This window comes from Pan paniscus, chromosome 6, assembly GCF_029289425.2.
Source record: "Pan paniscus chromosome 6, NHGRI_mPanPan1-v2.0_pri, whole genome shotgun sequence".
NCBI classification, from domain to species: Eukaryota; Metazoa; Chordata; class Mammalia; order Primates; family Hominidae; genus Pan; species Pan paniscus.
The window spans coordinates 10,866,012-10,885,086 of record NC_073255.2 but is presented as its reverse complement, the minus strand read 5'-3'; the positions used below and the strand labels follow the sequence as shown (position 1 = coordinate 10,885,086).

The following is a 19,075-nucleotide window of genomic DNA, read 5'->3' as shown; positions in this document are numbered from 1 at the left end:
CCATTTCTGGACCCTCATTGGGGGATGGGGCACAGCTAAGCTGTATTATTGTCATAATGCCCTCTTTTCTTCAGCAGTCATTTTTATTTTTTTGGAGATGGAGTCTTGCTCTGTTGCCCAGGCTGGAGTGCAGTGGCACAATCTTGGCTCACTGCAACCTCTGCCTCCCAGGTTCAAGCAATTCTGCCTCAGGCTCCTGGGTAGCTGAGATGACAGGCGTGTGCCACCATGCCTGGCTAATTTTTTTTTTTTTTTTGTATTTTTAGTAGAGATGGGGTTTCACCATGTTGGCCAGGCTGGTTTCAAACTCCTGACCTCAGATGATCCCACCTGCCTCAGCCTCTCAAAGTTCTGGGATTACAGGCGTGAGCCACCATGCCCAGCCTCAGCAGTCTTTTTTTAACATACTCTTGAAATGAAGGACTCAGAACACAACCTTTCCACAAATATTAATCACAAAGCCATGACATACTGGATCAAAACTTTGAAAGCCCTTCATATCTGAGTGAGTTCAATACTGCAAATATCTCTCGGGGTTTCTAATGCAGAAACAAATAGTCACAACCAAGTCATCTTTCTTATGTCAGAATTTCTTGTCTTTCTTACAGCAAAAGTGGTTTTATATCTTTTTTTGAAAAAACTTTTATTTATATATTTATTTTTTTGAGATGGAATCTCGCTCTGTCACCCAGGCTGGAGTGCAGTGGCGCGATCTCGGCTCACTGCAACCTCCACCTCCCAGGTTCCAGTGATTCTCCTGCCTCAGCCTCCCAAGTAGCTGGGATTACCGGTGTCTGCCACCAAGCCCAGCTAATTTTTTGTATTTTTAGTAGAGATGGGGTTTCACCATGTTGGCCAGGCTGGTCTTAAACTCCTGACCTCGAGTGATCCGCCCACCTTGGCTTCCCAAAATGCTGGGATTATAGGTTTGAGCCACTGACTTTAGCCTTCCCTTTCTATACTCTATACATTAGAAGCAAATTATTAAGTCTAGCCCATGCTCAAGGAGAAGGGAATTAAGTTCCCTCTTTTGGAGGAGAAGTAACTATGGTATCTTTTGATCATTATCACAGAAAGAGAAGCCCATCCCTCTTCTTGTGTTTTACAAAACTGATGACCGAGAACATTCGTCCAAATGCCTGCCAGATAAAAGGTAAATACAAAACCAATAGGATTCTATTTACTGCCCCATTTTTTTTTTTCTCAAAATATAAATCTGGGCTGGGCGCAGTGGCTCACTCCTGCAATCCCAGCACTTTGGGAGGCCAAGGCAGGAGGATCACCTGAGGTCAAGGAGTTCAAGACCAGCCTGGCCAACATGGCAAAACCCCATCTCTACTAGAAATACAAAAAAATTAGCCAGGTATGGTGGTGCATGCCTGTAATCCTAGCTACTCGGGAGGCTGAGGCAGGAGAATCGCTTGAGCCTGGGGGGCGGAGGTTGCAGTGAGCCGAGATCGTGCCACTGCACTCTAGCCTGGGTGACATCAAGACTCTGTCTCGGAAAAAAACAAAAGCAATAGGATTATATTTACTGCTATTTTTTTCTCAAAACATAAATCTGTAATCATTTTTTGAACGTTGTATTTTTAGGCAATTTATTCTGTGAGCAACAGCGGACGCTCTACTCTATGAGTTACATGAATAAGTGCTGGGAGATTTATCTCGCCTACTGCAGACGCAGCGCAGCGCCTCCCCACGAGCCTACGATGAAGATGAGACACTTCCTCTGGATGCTGAAAGTAACCACCTAAGTTCGATATTGGCTTTCTATTTACAGGCACTTTGATCTTAATTAAAGAAAGGCAGGATATTCCAGCTGTGATATGCAGATAATCAGGTGAAGATCTGGGCTGGATTTTCAGGACCATTAAATGTTTACTAAGTCTCTTGGCAGAACAGTGGTCTGTGGTCGTGGAAGGAACAGAAACAGCCGTCACCTGCCCAATATGCTAACAGATTAGGGCAAGAAAATGGTCCATGGCCTATAACAATGGCCCATGGCATGCGTATATATATATATTGCAATCCCAGGACGTTGAGAGGCCGAGGCGGGCGGATCACCTGAGGTCAAGGAGTTCAAGACCAGCATGGACACATATATTTATATATGCCATGGGCCATTGTCTTAAAAATATATATATATAAATAAATACATATATAATAAATATATATATTTTTTAATTTTATTTTTTTGAGACGGAGTTTTGCTCTTGTCACTCAGGCTGGAGTGCAACGAAGTGATCTTGGCTCACTGCAACCTCCACCTCCTGGGTTCAAGCAATTCTCCTGCCTCAGCCTCCTAAGTAGCTGGGATTACAGGTGCCCGCCACCACACCTGGCTAATTTTTGTATTTTTAGTAGAGACAGGTGTTCACCATGTTGCCCAGGCTGGTCTTGACCTCCCGACCCCAGGTGATCCATCCGCCTCAGCCTCCCTAAGTGCCGGAATTACAGGCGTGAGACACTGTGCCTGACTGGCCTACAATATCTTTATTCATGCAGATCCAGCCATTTAAAGGAAGATAGGGCCGAGTACAGCGGGGCACCCCTGTAATTCCAGCACTTTGGGAGGCCGAGGCAGGAGGATCACTTGAGCTTAGGAATTCAAGACCAGCCTGGGCAACATAGTGAGATCCCCCTCTCTACAAAAAATAAAAAAATCATAGCCGGGCGTGGTAGTGCACACCTGTAGTCCCAGCTACTCGGGAGGCTGTAGTAAGCTGTGATCGTGCCACTGCATTCCAGGCTGGTTGACAGAGTGAGGCCCTGTCCCAAAAAAATCCCCCAAAAAACAAAAAAGGAAAATGGAGGAACACCTTAGTCTTTTTGATGGACTGAAGTGTTGCCTGATCCTAGAATAGCAATAAAGTCAACTGAAATCTTTTTAAAAAGGAAGGACTTTGGAAGGCGGAGGGGTGGATTACCTGAGGTCAGGAGTTTGAGACCAGCCTGGCCAATGCTGTGAAACCTCCTTTCGACTGAAAATACAAAAAAATTAGCCAGGCATGGTGGCGGGAGCCTGTAATCCCAGCCACTTCGGAGGCTGAGGCAGGAGAATTGCTTGAACCTGGGAGGCCGAGGTTGCAATGAGCTGAAATTGTGCCACTGCACTCCAGTCTAGGCAACAAGAGCAGAACTCTGTCTCAAAAAAAAAAACTAAGGAAGTGGGGAGGATGAATATCATTTAAAACAATTACAGTTTATCGAAAAAGGAATTTTTAAAAGTTATTACTTGGGAAAATAGTGACAACATTTATACAATGTTCTCATACTAACTATTGGTTGTTTTTGTTCCATGATACTTTTTTTTTTTTAGACAAAGTCTCGCTCTTTTGCCAGGGTGGAGTGCAGTAGCGCGGTCTTGGCTCACTGCAACCTCCGCCTCCCGGGTTCAAGCAATTCTCCTGCCTCAGCCTCCTGAGTAGCTGGGACTAAAGGCGTGCATGACCATGCCAAGTTAATTTTTGTATTTTTTAGTAGAGACAGGGTTTCACTATGTTAGCAAGGATGATCTCAATCTCTTGACCTCGTGATCCGCCCGTGTCAGACTCCCAAAGTGCTGGGATTACAGGCATGAGCCACTGTGCCTGGCCTGTTCCATGGTACTTTTAATTTGTACTTGTGGGAATACAAATGATTAAACAGAATCAAATACTAATGATACAGTGTTTTTACAAATTTCATAATGTTGTATACATATGAAAAATGGATAATAACCTAGTGTCTAACTATAGGAAAATAGTTTTGTTTTTTTGAGCAAGGGTCTCACTCTGTCACCCAGGCTGGAGTACAGTGGTGCAATCTTGGCCTCCTGCAGCCTCAACCTCCCGGGTTCAAGCAATCCTCCCACCTCAGCCTCCTGAATAGCTGGGACTACATGTGTGTGCCAACATACCCAGCTAATTTTTCTATTTTTTGTAGAGACGGGTTATTGCCATGTTGCCCAGGCTGATCTTGAACTCCTGGGCTCAAGCAGTCCTCGTGCCTTGGCCTCCTGAAGTGCTGGGATTACAGGCGTGAGCCACTGCACCTGGCCCTTTTCATGGTTTCATTTGTTTCAAGCATGTTTGCAATTGCCCATTGAATACTACTACTACTACTACTACTATTACTAATTATTATTATTATTATTTTAACAGTCTTGCTCTGTCGCCTAGGCTGGAGTGCGGTGACATGATCTTGGCTCACTGCAACCTCTGCCTCCCGCGTTCAAGTGATTCTTCTGCCTCAGCCTCCTGAGTAGCTGGGATTACAGGTGCATGTCACCATGCTCGGCTAGTAGAGACGGTTTCACCCTGTTGCCCAGGCTGGTCTCAAACTCCTGAGCTCAGGTGATCCAACCATCTCGGCCTCCCACAGTGCTAGGATCAGAGGCATGAGCCACCACACCCAGCCTCATTGAAGCATTTTTGTGATGACTGTCTCACAGTCTCTGTCAGTCAATTGTAACATCTTTGTCATCTTGGAGATGGCATCTGTGGATTCTCTTTTTTTCATTCAGTTTGAGATCTTCCTGGTTCTTGGTATGAGTTTTTTTTTGTTTTTGTTTTTGTTTGAGACGGAGTCTTGCTCTGTCTCCCAGACTGGACTGCAGTGGCGTGATCTCAGCTCACTGCAACCTCTGCCTCCTGGTTCAAGCGATTCTCCTGCCTCAGCCTCCCAAGTAGCTGGGATTATAGGTGCGTGCCACCATGCCAGGCTAATTTTTGTATTTTTAGTAGAGACGGGGTTTCTCCATGTTGGCCAGGGTTTCACCATGTTGCCCAGGCTGGTCGGTATGAGTGAATTAAAAAAAAAAAACATTGAAACCTGAACATTTGAGTGCAGTAAGTCCTCACTTGACATTGTTATTATTATTATTTTGAGACAGAGTCTTGCTCTGTCACCCAGGCTGGAGTGCGGTGGCGCGATCTCAGCTCACTGCAACCTCTGCCTCCTGGGCTCAAGTGATTCCCTTGCCTCAGCCTCCCGAGTAGCTGGGACTACAGGCACACGCCACCATGCCCAGCTAATTTTTTTGTATTTTTAGTAGAGTTAGGGTTTCTCCATGTTGGCCAGGATGGTCTGGATCTCTTGACCTCGTGAGCCGCCTGCCTCGGCCTCCCAAAGTGCTGGGATTACAGGTGTGAGCCACCGCGCCCGGCCCCACGTAACATTATTGATAGGTTCTTGGAAACCGTGACTTCAACCAGTGCTTTGTGGTCAGGAGCTTAACTCTTCTTCATGTCAATTATTCTGCGGTCAAATCGGTTTTGTTGTGCAGCACGTTGTTTCCCGACGTGCTTTTCGGCCTACAGCATCGTGTTAATATTTCACACCTGGACCGTGTTCTGTTCTCCCACGTTCTATGTCCTGTTCTGATGGCAAAAAATACTCTGCTGTTATTTTGGAGGCACTAGAGAAGGGATAGAGGGGTAAATACGTGTGTGTGTGTGTGTGTGTGTGTGTGTTTGAGACAGGTTCTTGCTTTGTTACCTAGGCTGGAGTGCAGTGTTACGATCACAGCTCACAGTAGCCTCAAACTCCTGGACTTAAGTGATCCTCCCACCTCAGCCTCCTGAGTAGCTGGGACTGCAGGCATGCACCACCATGCTCAGCCTACATTTTTAATTTTGTGTAAAGACAGGGTCTTGCTATGTTGCCCAGGCTGATCCCCAACACCTGGGCTCAAGTGATCCTCCCACCTCGGCCTCACAAGGTTCTGGGATTACAGGTGTGAGCCACCATGTCTGGCCGCAAATGCCCATGTTAATCCAGAATGCTTTTCAGAATTATCAGTCTTTAAGATATTAATTTACGGCTGGGCGCAATGTCTCACGACTGTAATCCCAGCACTTTGGGAGGCCGAGGCAGGCGGCTCACTTGAGGTCAGGAGTTTGAGACCAGCCTGGCCAACATATAGTGAAACCCCATCTCTACTAAAAATACAAAAATTAGCTGGACGTGGTGGTGTGTTCCTGTAGTCCCAGCTACTTGGGAGGCTGAGGCAGGAGAATCACTTGAACCCAGGAGGTGGAGGTTGCAGTGAGCTGAGATTGCGCCACTGCCTAGCAGCCTGGGTGACAGAGTGAGACTCCGTCTCTCAGAAAAAAAGAAAAAAGATATTAATTTCTGGTACACTTTCTTAGTTATTGTATTGATATAAATTGACATTAAAACATATAGCTGTTTACAATTATAGGCAGTTATGGTTTTTCTTTTTTACAGGACTTTAAAATGATAAATAAAGAATTAACAGCAGCTACATTTATGGAGGTCATAGCAGAGGATAATCCGTTCATATATGATGGAATTGACAGCAACTTTGAACCTGAGGTTTGTAAAGAGCCATCACAAATGGTACAGATCCAATTCAGGCTGTTGGTTTTGCCATGGATACCAAGGACAAAGAACCAAGATTTTTTTTTCTTTTTTTCATTAGCCTTTTCACTGATGCTTCTTTTTTTTTTTTTTTTGGAGACGGAGTCTCAGTCTGTTGCCCAGGCTGGAGTGTGCAGTGACACGATCTCTGCTCACTGCAAGCTCTGCCTCCCGGGTTCACGCCATTCTCCTGCCTCAGCCTCCCGAGTAGCTGGGACTACAGGCGCCCGCCACCATGCCCGGCTAATTTTTTTTTTTTTTTTTGTATTTTTTTTAGTAGAGACGGAGTTTCACCGTGTTAGCCAGGATGGTCTTGATCTCCTGACCTTGTGATCCACCTGCCTCGGCCTCGCAAAGTGCTGGGATTACAGGCATGAGCCACCGCGCCTGGCCTTCAGCTGATTTTTTAAAAACAATTTTTTTGTACAGAACGGGTCTCACTGTGTTGCCCAGGCTGGTCTCAAACTCCTGGGCTCAAATGATCCTCCTGCCTCAGCTTCCTGAAGTGCTGAGATTGCAGATGTGAGCCACTGTGACCAGCCTAAGAACCAAGATTTGATTGAAAGCAGTCTGAACACAGGTACCTAATATATGTGTGTGTGTGTCTGTGTGCGTGTCTGTGCGTGTGTGTGCATGTGTGTGTGTCTTTGTGCATGTGTCTGCATGTCTGTGTGTGTGTGTGCGCAAACATGCATATTCAGATGTCAGGAAATAATGAACACCAGTCAATCAATGCTCTGTCTCCAGGTGTGTCAGAATGATGGAAACTCTCTGTGTTTTATTTTATTTCAGCTGGTTTTCCTGGAATTCTTTGAAGCTCTCTTAAGCTTTGCATTCATCTGTGTTACTGACCAAATGACTAAATCCTGTACAAATGTTCCAGCTGATGATGTGTCTGGAAATAAACATGAAACTATTTATACAATACTAAATCAGGTAACACGTAATATCTTAGAATTAGGTAATCTTAGAATTATAGAGTAAGGAGGGCTGGGTACGGTGGCTCACGCTTGTAATCCCAGCACTTTGGGAAGCTGAGGCGGGCGGATCACAAGGTCAGAAGATCGAGACCATCCTGGCTAACATGGTGAAACCCCGTCTCTATTAAAACTACAAAAAAATTAGCCGGGCGTGGTGGCAGGCACCTGTAGTCCCAGCTACTGGGGAGGCTGAGGCAGGAGAATGGTGTGAACCCAGGAGGTGGAGGTTGCAGTGAGCTGAGATTGTGCCAATGCACTCCATCCTGGGCGTCAGAGCAAGACTTCTCAAAACAAAACAAAAAAACCAACCAAACAAAAAGAATTGCAAAGCAAGGAATGGCTTTATTCTGGAATGGTTAAACCATCATCAAAACTATCTTGGCTTTACTAACCCTTCTAGAAAGTAATTTAAGAAGTCTTTCCTTTTTCCTTTTAAAATTTTATTTTATGTGTTTTGGGACAGGGATTCACTGTTATCCAGGCTTGAGTGCAGTGGTGCAATCATGGCTCACTGTAGCCTTGAGCTCCTGAGCTCACACGCTCCTCCCACCTTAGTCTCCTGAGTAGCTAGGACTACAGGCATGTGCCACCACACCCAGCTAATTTTTTTTTTTTTTTTTTTTTTTTTTGAGACAGAGCTTCACTGTGTTGCCCAGGCTGGAGTGCGGTGGCACGATCTCGGCTCACTGCAACCTCCACCTCCTGGATTCAAGTGATTCATGCCTCAGCCTCCCGAGTAGCTGGGATTACAGGCATGTGCCACCATACCTAGCTAATTTTTTATATTTTTAGTAGAGATGGGGTTTCACCATGTTGACCAGGCTGGTCTCGAACTCCTGACCTCAGTTGATCCGCCTGCCTCGGCCTCCCAAAGTGCTGGGATTACAGGCCTGAGCCACTGTGCCTGGCCTTTTTGTATTTTTTTGTAGAGATGGGGTTTTGCCATGTTGTCCAGGCTGGTCTCAAACTCCTGAGCTCAAGTGATCCTCCTGCCTCAGCCTCCCAAAGTGCTGCGATTACACGTGTGAGCCACCATGCCCGGCCAAGATGTCTTTTTCACATTTTGGAAGTGTATATAGATTTTTTTAAGTTAGGGAAAATGTGTTTCCTGGCCATGATCCAGGAAGTGGACTCCTAGCCACAGCAGAGAGTTGCTGATGAAGGGGAGAGTGCATACCGACATGCTGGGTGGGCCGCTAGACCACACTTTAGAAAATCAGAGGTGTTTTACTAGGAGATGTTTCGTTATACGGATCCAGTGTTTCTAAGAGTGGAAAGCCTGCTCAGGAGCAGATGTGTCGAATAGTTCCTGAGTGTGTGTGGGATGCTAACCAGGTCCCCAGGGCTTGCTCACAAGCATGGACACCCAGGCCAGGCACGGCGGCTCACGCCTGTAATCTCAGCACTTTGGGAGGCCAAGGTGGGCGGATCACTTGAGGTCAGGAATTCGAGACCAGCCTGGCCCACCATGGTAAAACCCCGTCTCTACTAAAAAGACACTGGAAACTGAACGTTCATGTCATGCTCCAAGGGAATCACTGCTCCCTTTTGACCAATGATTTGGGAATGTGATTTAGAGATCAGAGAGAGGCTCAGCTTCAAACTTATCAAAGCCGGTCCTTCTTGCTCAGCTCACGGTGGTTTCACACGCTCTAGTAATTTGCGGAGGCAAAGGTAGAATTCTGTTCCACAGAGGTAAGCGTGCTATGAAGAGGGACAGCAAGCTCCAGAGATGTGCAGAAGGCTCCCCTTGAGCCGTCAGCTGAGTGTGCACGCATGTGAGGGAACAGCTGGAACCTAAGAGCAGCCAGGAAGAAGGGGAGGGGCCTCAAGGACTCACGCAGGGCTGGGAGTAGTTTGCATTTCCAGTCGCCAGCGTAGAGAAGCCTTCGCATCCATGAGGGGCATCAGGCTGGGTACTTAAAAGTTCACTGTGTGTGTGTGTGTGTGTTTCTTTTTTTTGACAAAATCTTGCTCTGTTGCCCAGGCTCGAGTGCAGTGGCACAATCTTGGCTCACTGCAGCCTCTGCCTCCCAGGTTCAGGGTGACTCTCCTGCCTTGGCCTCCCGAGCAGCTGGGATTACAGGTGCGCACCACCACACCTGGCCAATTTTTGTATTTTTAGTAAAGACAGGGTTTCACCGTGTTGGCCAGCCTGGTCTTGCACTCCCGGCCTCAAGTGATCCGCCCGCCTCATTCTCTGAAACTTCTGGGATTACAGGCATGAGCGAAGCGCCTGCCCTGTTATTTTTTTTTTTTAGAGATAGGGTCTTGCTGTCTTGCCCAGGCTGGTCTCAAACCCCTGGGCTCAGGTGATCCGCCCACCTTGGCCTCCCAAAGTGCTGAGATTACAGGCGGGAGCCACTGTGCCTGATTCGGTTCACTGTCTTGACTGAGGCGATGGTTTCACAGGTATAGATGTGTGAAAACACATCAAAGGGTACAGTTTATGTGTAGTTCATTGTAAATCAGTTACAGCCCATTAAAATTGCGTGTGTGCGTGTATGTATGCCTGTATGGATCTCTATGGAAACCAGAAGCCCTCTGATGCGTGTGTTTGTTCTTGCTTAGGATGCCCCGAACAAGAGTCTCAGCGCGGTCATGAGCCACGAATCGGATGCTGCTCACTCTGACAGTGCCAGGTCATCTTCCAGCAAGTTAGAACTCTCGCGTGATGTTAACAAAATAAGGAAATCAGAGGTTTGTCTTGGCAACTAACCGTGTAGAGACACCCGCTACCGAGTGCCTGCTCTGCGAAGAGCTCTTTTCCATGCGTTGGGGACCTAGCAGTGAACAGAAACCCACGCCCTCATGGGCTTTACTTTCCAGTGAGGAGGGGACACGGCAGCAAGTGAACAGCAGTAATAGCGTTTATGGGTGTTTACCAGGCGCCGAGCTGTCCCCAGGGACCAGCTCAGCATCCCCATGACCTTAAGGTACTGTGATTCTCTCTAGGAGGGAACCCAGGCCCAGGAAGGTTAAATAGCTTGGCCACAGCTGCATAACCAGTAAGGCATGGAGCTGGGGGTTTGTGCCCAGGCACTTTAACTCCAGAATTAGCACCGGTTACTGCAAGCTATGCTTCTTCCCACTTACGAGGTCTAAGTGACAGGAAGGGCATGTGGCCGGGGTGGGGTCCTGGCGTTTATTCTGGGTGAGTGGGATGGGATGGGACACCATCTGAGCAGAGGTGTCAGGAGGCTCTGTGGCTTCACTGTTGACAAACCAGTGAGGAAGCTCTTGGAACCATCCCGCTGGGAGGTGATGGTGACTGGGACTAAGGTGGGCTGAGGTCTGAGGTGTTTTGAAGGGTGCAGGGGTTGACAGGGAAAGAGAAGGCAAAGATGAGTCCAAGATTTTTTGGCTGAGCATTGGCAGAATGGAGTTGCCATTTATGATGATGTGGAAGATGGAGGCAGGGGGCTGAGTTTTGGGAGCAAAATTAAGTGGTTGATTTTGGAGAAGTTAAGCTTAAGGTGCCTGAACTGATGCCCAAGTAGCATGGCTGGAGGCAAGACTGGAGTTCAAGGGCAAACTCCAGCTGGAGGTAGAAATATGGGGGTTAGGGCATACACGTGGTGATTAAAGCCGTTAGGTCGGGCGCGGTGGCTCACGCCTGTCATCCCAGCACCTTGGGAGACCGAGGTGGGTGGGTCACTTGAGGTCAGGAGTTCGAGACCAGCCTGGCCAACATGGTGAAACCCCATCTCTGCTAAAAAAAATATAAAAATTAGCCAGGCCTGGTGGCAGGTGCTTGTAATCCCAGCTATTCAGGAGGCTGAGGCAGGAGAATTGCTTGAACCTGGGAGGCAGAGGTGGCAGTGAGCCGGGATCCAAGATCACACCACTGCACTCCAGCCTGGGCAACAGAGTGAGATTCCGTCTCAAAAAATGTAATAATAATTAAAGCCATTAATATATGAGTCTAAGTATGGTTAAATTTTGTTTTGTTGTTTTTTTTTTTTGAGACAGAGTCTCGCTCTGTCGCCCAAGCTGGAGGGCAGTGGTGCGATCTTGGATCTCGGCTCATTGCAAGCTCTGCCTCCCGGGTTCACGCCATTCTCCTGCCTCAGCCTCCTGAGTAGCTAGGACTACAGGCACCCACCACCACGCCCGGCTAATGTGTTGTTAGTAGAGATGGGGTTTCACCCATGTTAGCCAGGATGGTCTCGATCTCCTGACCTCGTGATCCACCTGTCTTGGCCTCCCAAAGTGCTGGGATTACAGGCATGAGCCACCACGCCTAGCCGGTATCGTTAATTTTATACAATAAATACTGTACCAACAGACCCAGGTGACATTTTCAAGTTTTTGGGGTTTTTTTTGAGAGACTTTCAGTAAATGCCATAATTCTGTTATTCATTTCATCAATAATATAAATATTAATATTTTATTCAGGTTAAAATAGTCAAATTGGCTGGGTGTGGTGGCTCACACCTGTAATCGCAGCACTTTGGGAGGCCGAGGCAGGCAGGTCACCTGAGGTCAGGAGTTCGAGACCAGCCTGGCCAATATGGTGAAACCCCGTCTCTACTAAAAATACAAAAATTAGCCTGGTGTAGTGGCACATGCCTGTAGTCCAGCTACCCAGGGAAGCTGAGGCAGGAGAATTGCTGGAACCCGAGAGGCGGAGGCTGCGGTGAGCCGAGATCGTGCCACTGCACTCCAGCCTGGGCAACAGAGCAAGACTCTGTCTCAAAAAAAAAAAAAAAAGTCAAATTAAAGTCAAATTAGCTCAAGGAGAACAGCCTCATTAATAATATTCTAATTAATTAAAGTATAAAAAAGTGGTTTTAACCCCATAATGATGTAAACGTAATATTTTGCTTTATGATTTTTTTTAAATGCAAAAGCCCAAGATCAAGAAGTCTGTAAGTGATGAAAGAGTCTCCAAAATGAATTTTAAATCGACTGGAAAAGGGATCACCTTTTTCTCATCTGAGAGCGGTGAGTATTTTAATTGTAGAACCTTAATATTTACAAACTGTTGCTTATGAATTATATAATGTCTATACTGTTTTACAACCATCTTTTTTTAATTTTTAGTTTCTTAGAGGCAGAGTCTCGCTATGTTGTCCAGGCTGGTCTTGAACTCCTGGGCTCAAGTGATCCTCCCACCTCGGCCTCCCGAGTAACTGGGATTACAAGTAGGCGTCACCACATCCAGCACAACCATCTTTTTAAATAATGAGGCTGGTACAGCTGCTTCTGTTTCTCCTCCCTGGTTTGGAGTTCAAGTTCAAGGCGTGACCTTGCTGTGCTGACTCAGTCTGTTAGGGCAGATGCCAGTATGGGACAGCTGGGCCTCCCCTGGGCCCTGCACGCCCATCTCAGAGTCTGATGCTGTTGACTATATTGTTTTCTTACAGGCAACTTTTCTCTCTCAAGGGTCTCATTCTCTCGGATTTTTAAAGGTGCTCAAATTAAAAACAACATACAACCCTTATTCACTTCCTCATCCTCCTGTTTTATTACGTTTTCCTTTATCCTGGGAAGATCGCTCTTGAGGCCTCTCTGTCTGCTGACTGCACTTCGTCCCTCTGGTCTGATTCCTCAGCTGTGTCTGTGTGAACTTTCAACCTCACGCCTCTCGTTTTCTCAGGGTCATCCAATGATGATCAATGTCATGGGAATTTTCTGCTGTTACTCTGCTGGCCTTGCCAGTTGCACGTGGCCTTGTTTTCATGATTAAACAAGCCCTGGTGTTTCCCCTTTTTTCTTTTCTTTTTCTTTTTTTGAGACAGGGTTTTACTTTCTTGCCCAGGCTGGAGTGCAGTGGTGCCATCATAGCTCACTGCAACCTCTACCTCCTGGGTTCAAGTGATTCTCCTGCCTCAGCCTCCCTAGTAGCTGGGATTACAGGCACCCATCACTGCACCTTGTATTTTTAGTAGACGGGGTTTCATGATGTTGGCCAGGGTGGTCTCAAACTCCTGACCTCAGGTGATCTGCCTGCCTCAGCCTCCTGAAGTACTGAGATTACAGGTGTGAGCCCACCCGCCCCTGGGCTTTTTTTTTTTTTTTTTTTTTTTAAAGAGGTGGGTTCTTGCTCTGTTGCCCAGGCTGGTCTTGAACTCCTGGATCCAAGAACTCCTGGATCTGAACGCCTTGACTCCCAAAGTGCTGAGGTTACAGGTATGAGCCCAAACGCGCCTGGTCTTTTTTTGTTTGTTTGTTAAAGAGATGGGGTCTTGCTATGTCGCCCAGGCTGGTCTTGAACTCCTGGGCCCAAGTGATCTTCCCGCCTTGGCGTCCCAAAGCACTGGGATTACAGGTGTGAGCCACCGCGCCTGGCCCTCCCCCTTTTCTGACGGCGTCTCTCTATGGCCGGCCACCCACTCAATGGTGGACTTTTACAGGCTCCATCCTGGGCCCTTGTCCTCTCAAAGGCCTCCCCTGTGTATCCCCCTCTACAGTGCCTGTCGTTTCCCGTTACTCCTCCTCCAATGGATCATTCCCATCGGCACACATGTGCTGCATATGCCCAGTTAGGAAAATCTCTTCTCCTGGCCGGGCATGGTGGCTCACACTTGTAATCCCAGCACTTTGCGAAGCCGAGGCAGGCAGATCACAAGGTCAGGAGTTTGAGACCAGCGCGACCAATATAGTGAAACCCCGTCTCTACTAAAAATACAAAAATTAGCCAGGTGTGGTGGCACACGCCTGTAGTCCCAGCTACTTGGGAGGCTGAGGTGGGAGAACCGCTTGAACCCAGGAGGCAGAGGTTGCAGTGAGCTGAGACCATGCCATTGCATTCCAGCCTGGGTGACAGTGAGACTCCATATGAAAAAAAAAAAAAAAGGAAAAAAGGAAAATCTCTTCTCCCACTTTCCCCTCTAGATCCCACTTTCTTTCCCTGCTCCTTTGCTGCTAGGCATCTTGGGGGGCTGTGTACATGCTCACCTTTGCTGCTAGGCATCTTGGGGGGCTGTGTACATGCTCACCTTTGCTGCTAGGCATCTTGGGGGGCTGTGTACATGCTCACCTTTGCTGCTAGGTATCTTGGGGGGCTGTGTACATGCTCACCTTTGCTGCTAGGCTTCTTGGGGGGCTGTGTACGTGCTCACCTTCTCCAGGACCTCTCCTGTGTGTCCCTTAGCTTTTGCTCCACGTGGCACTGCCCTCCCCAGGCCACTGAAGGCCCCTTTTCATCAGCAGTGACTCCGTGTTGCCACCGCCAGGAATCCTGCTGTCACTTGAACCGATCTCTCCACAGTCAGGAAAAGCGTCAGCTTCTTGAAATACTCTTCACAGAGATTCGGCCTCTGTGACCCCTCGTCACCCTAGGTTTCTTCTCCCTCTGGTGCAAATCTGTGGGTTGTGTCATTTTCTCCCGCAGAGCTCAGCATCCCAGCAGAGACAGGGCATTCCTGCGGTGCCGTAATCAAGACGCACAGTTCCTGTAACAGAAATAGAACTGAAAATGGAACCCCAGCTAATGTGTTTTCCTGCTGATCTGATGAGCAGGGACGTGATCTCTAGTCCCAGCTCCAACTGGATTTTGTCCTGGATTTCTCTGGTTGTTCCTTTAAGTCCCGTGTGCTAGTCACCAGTCCTGTGGCTCCTGCCCTGTCTCTTGTCAAGGACCCCCTTGACCCACGTGGCATCCCTTCCAGTACCATTTCGTCTGATTATTGCATGTGGCAGCCGTGACTTACTGTCCTCCAGCTTGTGGGTGTCTAGTTGAGAGTTCATGAATGAACATAAGACAATCTTGCAGCCAGGTGCAGTGGCTCACAGCTGTAACCCCAGAACTGTGGGAGGCCAAGGCAGGAGGATCACTTGTGCCCAGGAGTCTGAGACCAGTCTCGGCAACATAGCGAGCCCGTCTCTACAAAAAATATATCAAAATTCACCGGGTATGGTGGCACACTCCTGTAGTCCCAGCAGCTTGGGAGGCTGAGGCAGGATGACTGCTTAAGCCCAGGAGCTCGAGGCTGCAGTGAGCTGTGATTGCACCACTGCACTCCAGCCTGGGTGCCAGAGCGAGACCCTGTCTCCAACCAACAAAAAGGAATCTTCCTTCACATTCAGTCTTGTTCCGACCTTAGAGTCCTGGATTGCGTATAATTTGATTCTCTGAATTTTAAAATCTTCCAAGTGAATAGATAACCAGAATTGCTTGAAAATATGGAAAAAATTGTGGTAGTTTAAGATTTAGAGATTCTTTAGCCTGGACAAGAAAGATAGAGAGGGATAACTATAACTACTAGGAAATTACTTTTGTGAGAGTAACCAGTTGTCTAGTTCTCTAGGAGAGAGGATTCACTTGGGTACACAGCTATCCTTGTCTCCAAAGGGGTTTCAAACTCTGAATAAATAAAAGGTTTCGAATATTTTGTCCCCACGACCTAGGCCGGGTGCAGAGGCTCATGCCTGTAATCCCAGCACTTTGGGAGGCCGAGATGGGAGGATTACTAGAGCTCAGGAGTTTGAGACCATGGGCAACATAGCGAAACCTTGTCTCTATAATAATTAGCTGGGTGTGGTGGCACCCGCCTGTGGTCCCAGCTACTTGGGAGGCTGAGGTGGGAGGATCATTTGAGCCCAGGAGTTGGAGGCTGCAGTGAGCCATGATGGTACCACTGCACTCCAGCCTGGATGACAGAGCATGACCTTGTCTCACAGTAATACTTAAAACAATTAGCCTCGTGTGGTGGTGCATGCCTGTATTCTCAGCTATTAGGGAGGCTGAGATGGGAGGATCACTTGAGCCCAGGAGTTCCTCCAGGCTTCAGTGAGCCATGGTCATGCCACTGCACTCCAGCCTGGGCCATAGAGTGAGAGCTTGTCTTTAAAAAATAAAGAAAAAAGCAAGAGAAACGAGTTTTTCTATTCTTGAAACATGGAAAATTAAAATATCAGAAAACCCAAATTCTTAAGATAGAAAAAAAAAAGAGGTGGCCAGGCGCAGTGGCTCATGCCTGTAATCCCAGCACTTTGGGAGGCCGAGGTGGGTGGATCACGTGAGGTTAAGAGTTCGAGACCAGCCTGGCCAACATGGTGAAACCCCATCTCTACTAAAAATACAAAAATTAGCCGAGTGTGATGGCACGTGCCTGTAGATACTGAGGAGGCTGAGGCATGAGAATCGCTTGAACCCAGGAGGTGGAGGTTGCAGTGAGCAGAGATCACACCACTGCACTCCAGCCTGGGTGACAGAGTGAGACTCTGTCTCCAAAAAAAAAAAAACAAAAAACAAAAAAGAAAAAACGAGGTAGCAGGAAACTCAAAGGGAAGGCTGACAATCCCAGCCAGGGTCTGCTGAGCCCCTGCCTTGTTCCAGGTGGTCATGGAAGCAGCGTCCTTACTCCTCTCCCGTCTCCTGGCCGAGGAGAAGGGGGCCCACCCCAGGAAGGCTAGAACGAGAAAAAGCACACAGACCCCCAATTGACAGCAGGATTGTATTCATGTTCAGCTTCATGAAACTCTATTCCAGAGAAATATGAGAGACCCAAGGATGATCGAAAGGAAGAGTTCAACACGTGGGTCAATAATATGTACGTCTTCTTTGTGAACACGCTCTTTCACGCGTATAAACGTGAAGAAGCTATCAAGGAGAAAATAAGGGCAGACAGGTTACGTAGCACAGCACAGGCCCAGCAGCGGAAGATGGAAGATGACGAACTGGAAGCAAGGTAACTTATGAGGTCCCTCCTCTCCTTCCCCAGCTGCTCTCTCTCTTCCTGTCTTCCGCAGCTGCCAGAACGCATCAGGACCAAGTGCTTTCTGGACAAGCCGTAATTTCCTATGGGCATCATTGACATAAAAAGGAATGAATATTTGGTCTCTGTTCCTGGCAGAGCACCTGAAGCCTTTGTAACTTCCTGAGTAATGGGATAATGGGAGCATCTTTTGTTCTAATATTTGGTCTTAGTTTCTAGTTTTATTTTTATTTTTTAGACAGGGTCTCACTGTCACCCAGGCTAGAGTGGAGTGGTATGATCTCAGCTCACTGCAACCTCCGCCTCCCGGGTTCAAGCGATTCTCTTGCCTCAGCCTCCCGAGTAGCTGGGATTACAAGCATGCACCACCACGCCTGGCTAATTTTTGTATTTTTAGTAGAGACAGGGTTTCACCAGATTGTCCAGGCTGGTCTCGAACTCCTGACCTCAAGTGATCTGCCAGCCTCGGCCTCCCAAAGTGCTGAGGTCACAGGGGTGAGTTACTGCATGCAGCTGTTTTCTAGTTCTTGACCCAAGAGTTCAAAACCTGTGGACTCTTTGGGGTAATGACTGTCTATGTTGAGATGACTGGTAGCCAGGGGAGGGGCCCTCGATAGCTTCTCGTTGGAGCTGGTTGCCAGGAAACCAACCACGAGATTAGAGGGTTGGGACTTTCAGCTCCAGCCCAACCTCCCAGGAAGGGAGAGGGGCTGGAGATTGAGTTCAATAACTAATAGCCAGTGACTTAATCAGGTCTACATATTGGACCCTCCATAAAATCCCCAAATGGGCTGGGCATCATGGCACATGCCAGTAACCCCAGCACTTTGGGGGGCCAAGGCAGGAGAATCACTTGAGTTTGAGACCAGCCTAGGTAATACAGCAAGACCTCATCTCTACAAAAAATACAAAAATTAGCCAGATGTGGTGGCAGGCGCCTGTAGTCCCAGCTACTTTGGAGACTGAGGCAGGAGGATTGCTTGAGCCTGGGAGGTTGAGGCTGCAGTGATCTGTTTGTGCCACTGCACTCCAGCCTGGGCAACACAGTAAGACCCTATCTCAAAAACACACACACACACACACACACACATACATACATATATATATACACGTAACTTTGGGAGGCCGAGGTGGGTGGATCACCTGAGGTCAGGAGTTTGAGACCAGCCTGGCCAACCTGGTGAAACCCATCTCTACTAAAAATACAAAATATTAGCCGGGCGTGGTAGCGGAAGCCTATAATCCCAGCTACTCAGGAGGCTGAGGCAGGAGAATCGCTTGAACTCGCGGGAGGCAGAAGTTACAGTGAGCCGAGATTGCACCATTGCACTCCAGCCTGGGCAACAAGAGCGAAACTCTGTCTCGAGAAAAAATTTTCTTTTCATAGATAGATAAAAAGTTTATTTTGGACTGTGTCGACATGGCATCAGTTATTTCAGGCAAAGTGTAGCAACTTACAGTTTTGTTTACACATGCTGTTGAAATGCAGGTATGAAGGGCTGTATACTATAAATAGCATAAAACTGGTTTTGCAGTTTGGAGGGGGATAAAAAAAAGCTACCACCTTCTCATGTTTGCTTTTAGGCTGAATATCTTTATCTTGAGAGAGGAAGAGGCCAAGAGACATGACTATGAGGTGGACATCACAGTGATCAAGGAGCCAGCAGACGTGTCATCCTCTCACCTCATACTGGACCCTCCCAAGGAGGATGTGACCGTGTCCCCATCCAGCAAGACCATCACCAGCAAGAAGAAGAAAAAGTAGAGAGACACGAGGACACACACACAGGCTTAGGACGGCACGTGCTGTAAGATTTCCTGAGCATTACAGTTCTTAGCACTGAACTCGTTGCAGTGTTTTAACATACCCCCTGGCCCACTGCATCTCAGGTTTCCTACGTGGCTGGATTACGGGAGTTCGAGACCAGCCTGGGCAACATAGTGAGACCCCCATCTCTGCAAAATTAAAACATCAGCCGGCCGTGGTGGTGTGTACATGTGGTTCTAGCTTCTTGGGAGGCTGAGGTGGGAGGATTGCTTGAGCTCAGGAGGTTGAGGCTGCAGTGA

At 47.8% G+C, this 19,075-nt stretch overlaps 1 protein-coding gene across 15 annotated transcripts in view; it reads left to right on the top strand.

Annotated features, from left to right (window-relative positions):
* The window catches only part of LOC100977127 (radial spoke head 10 homolog B), a 44,633-nt gene extending 25,642 nt beyond the window's left edge, over positions 1-18,991 (top strand). For 9 of the 15 annotated variants that reach the window (XM_055114910.2, XM_055114917.2, XM_055114915.2 and 6 more), the window contains 8 exons: positions 1,074-1,153; positions 1,594-1,742; positions 6,211-6,318; positions 7,156-7,299; positions 9,915-10,043; positions 12,197-12,290; positions 16,783-16,981; positions 18,593-18,991. In XM_055114910.2, the coding sequence (XP_054970885.1) occupies positions 1,074-1,153; positions 1,594-1,742; positions 6,211-6,318; positions 7,156-7,299; positions 9,915-10,043; positions 12,197-12,290; positions 16,783-16,981; positions 18,593-18,773 (1,084 nt within the window). In that variant the 3' untranslated portion in view covers positions 18,774-18,991. The remainder of the gene's footprint in view (positions 1-1,073; positions 1,154-1,593; positions 1,743-6,210; positions 6,319-7,155; positions 7,300-9,914; positions 10,044-12,196; positions 12,291-16,782; positions 16,982-18,592) is intronic. The other 6 variants (XM_055114925.2, XM_055114924.2, XM_055114923.2 and 3 more) reach the window with 2 other exon arrangements.
* Positions 18,992-19,075: the final 84 nt, after the last annotated feature.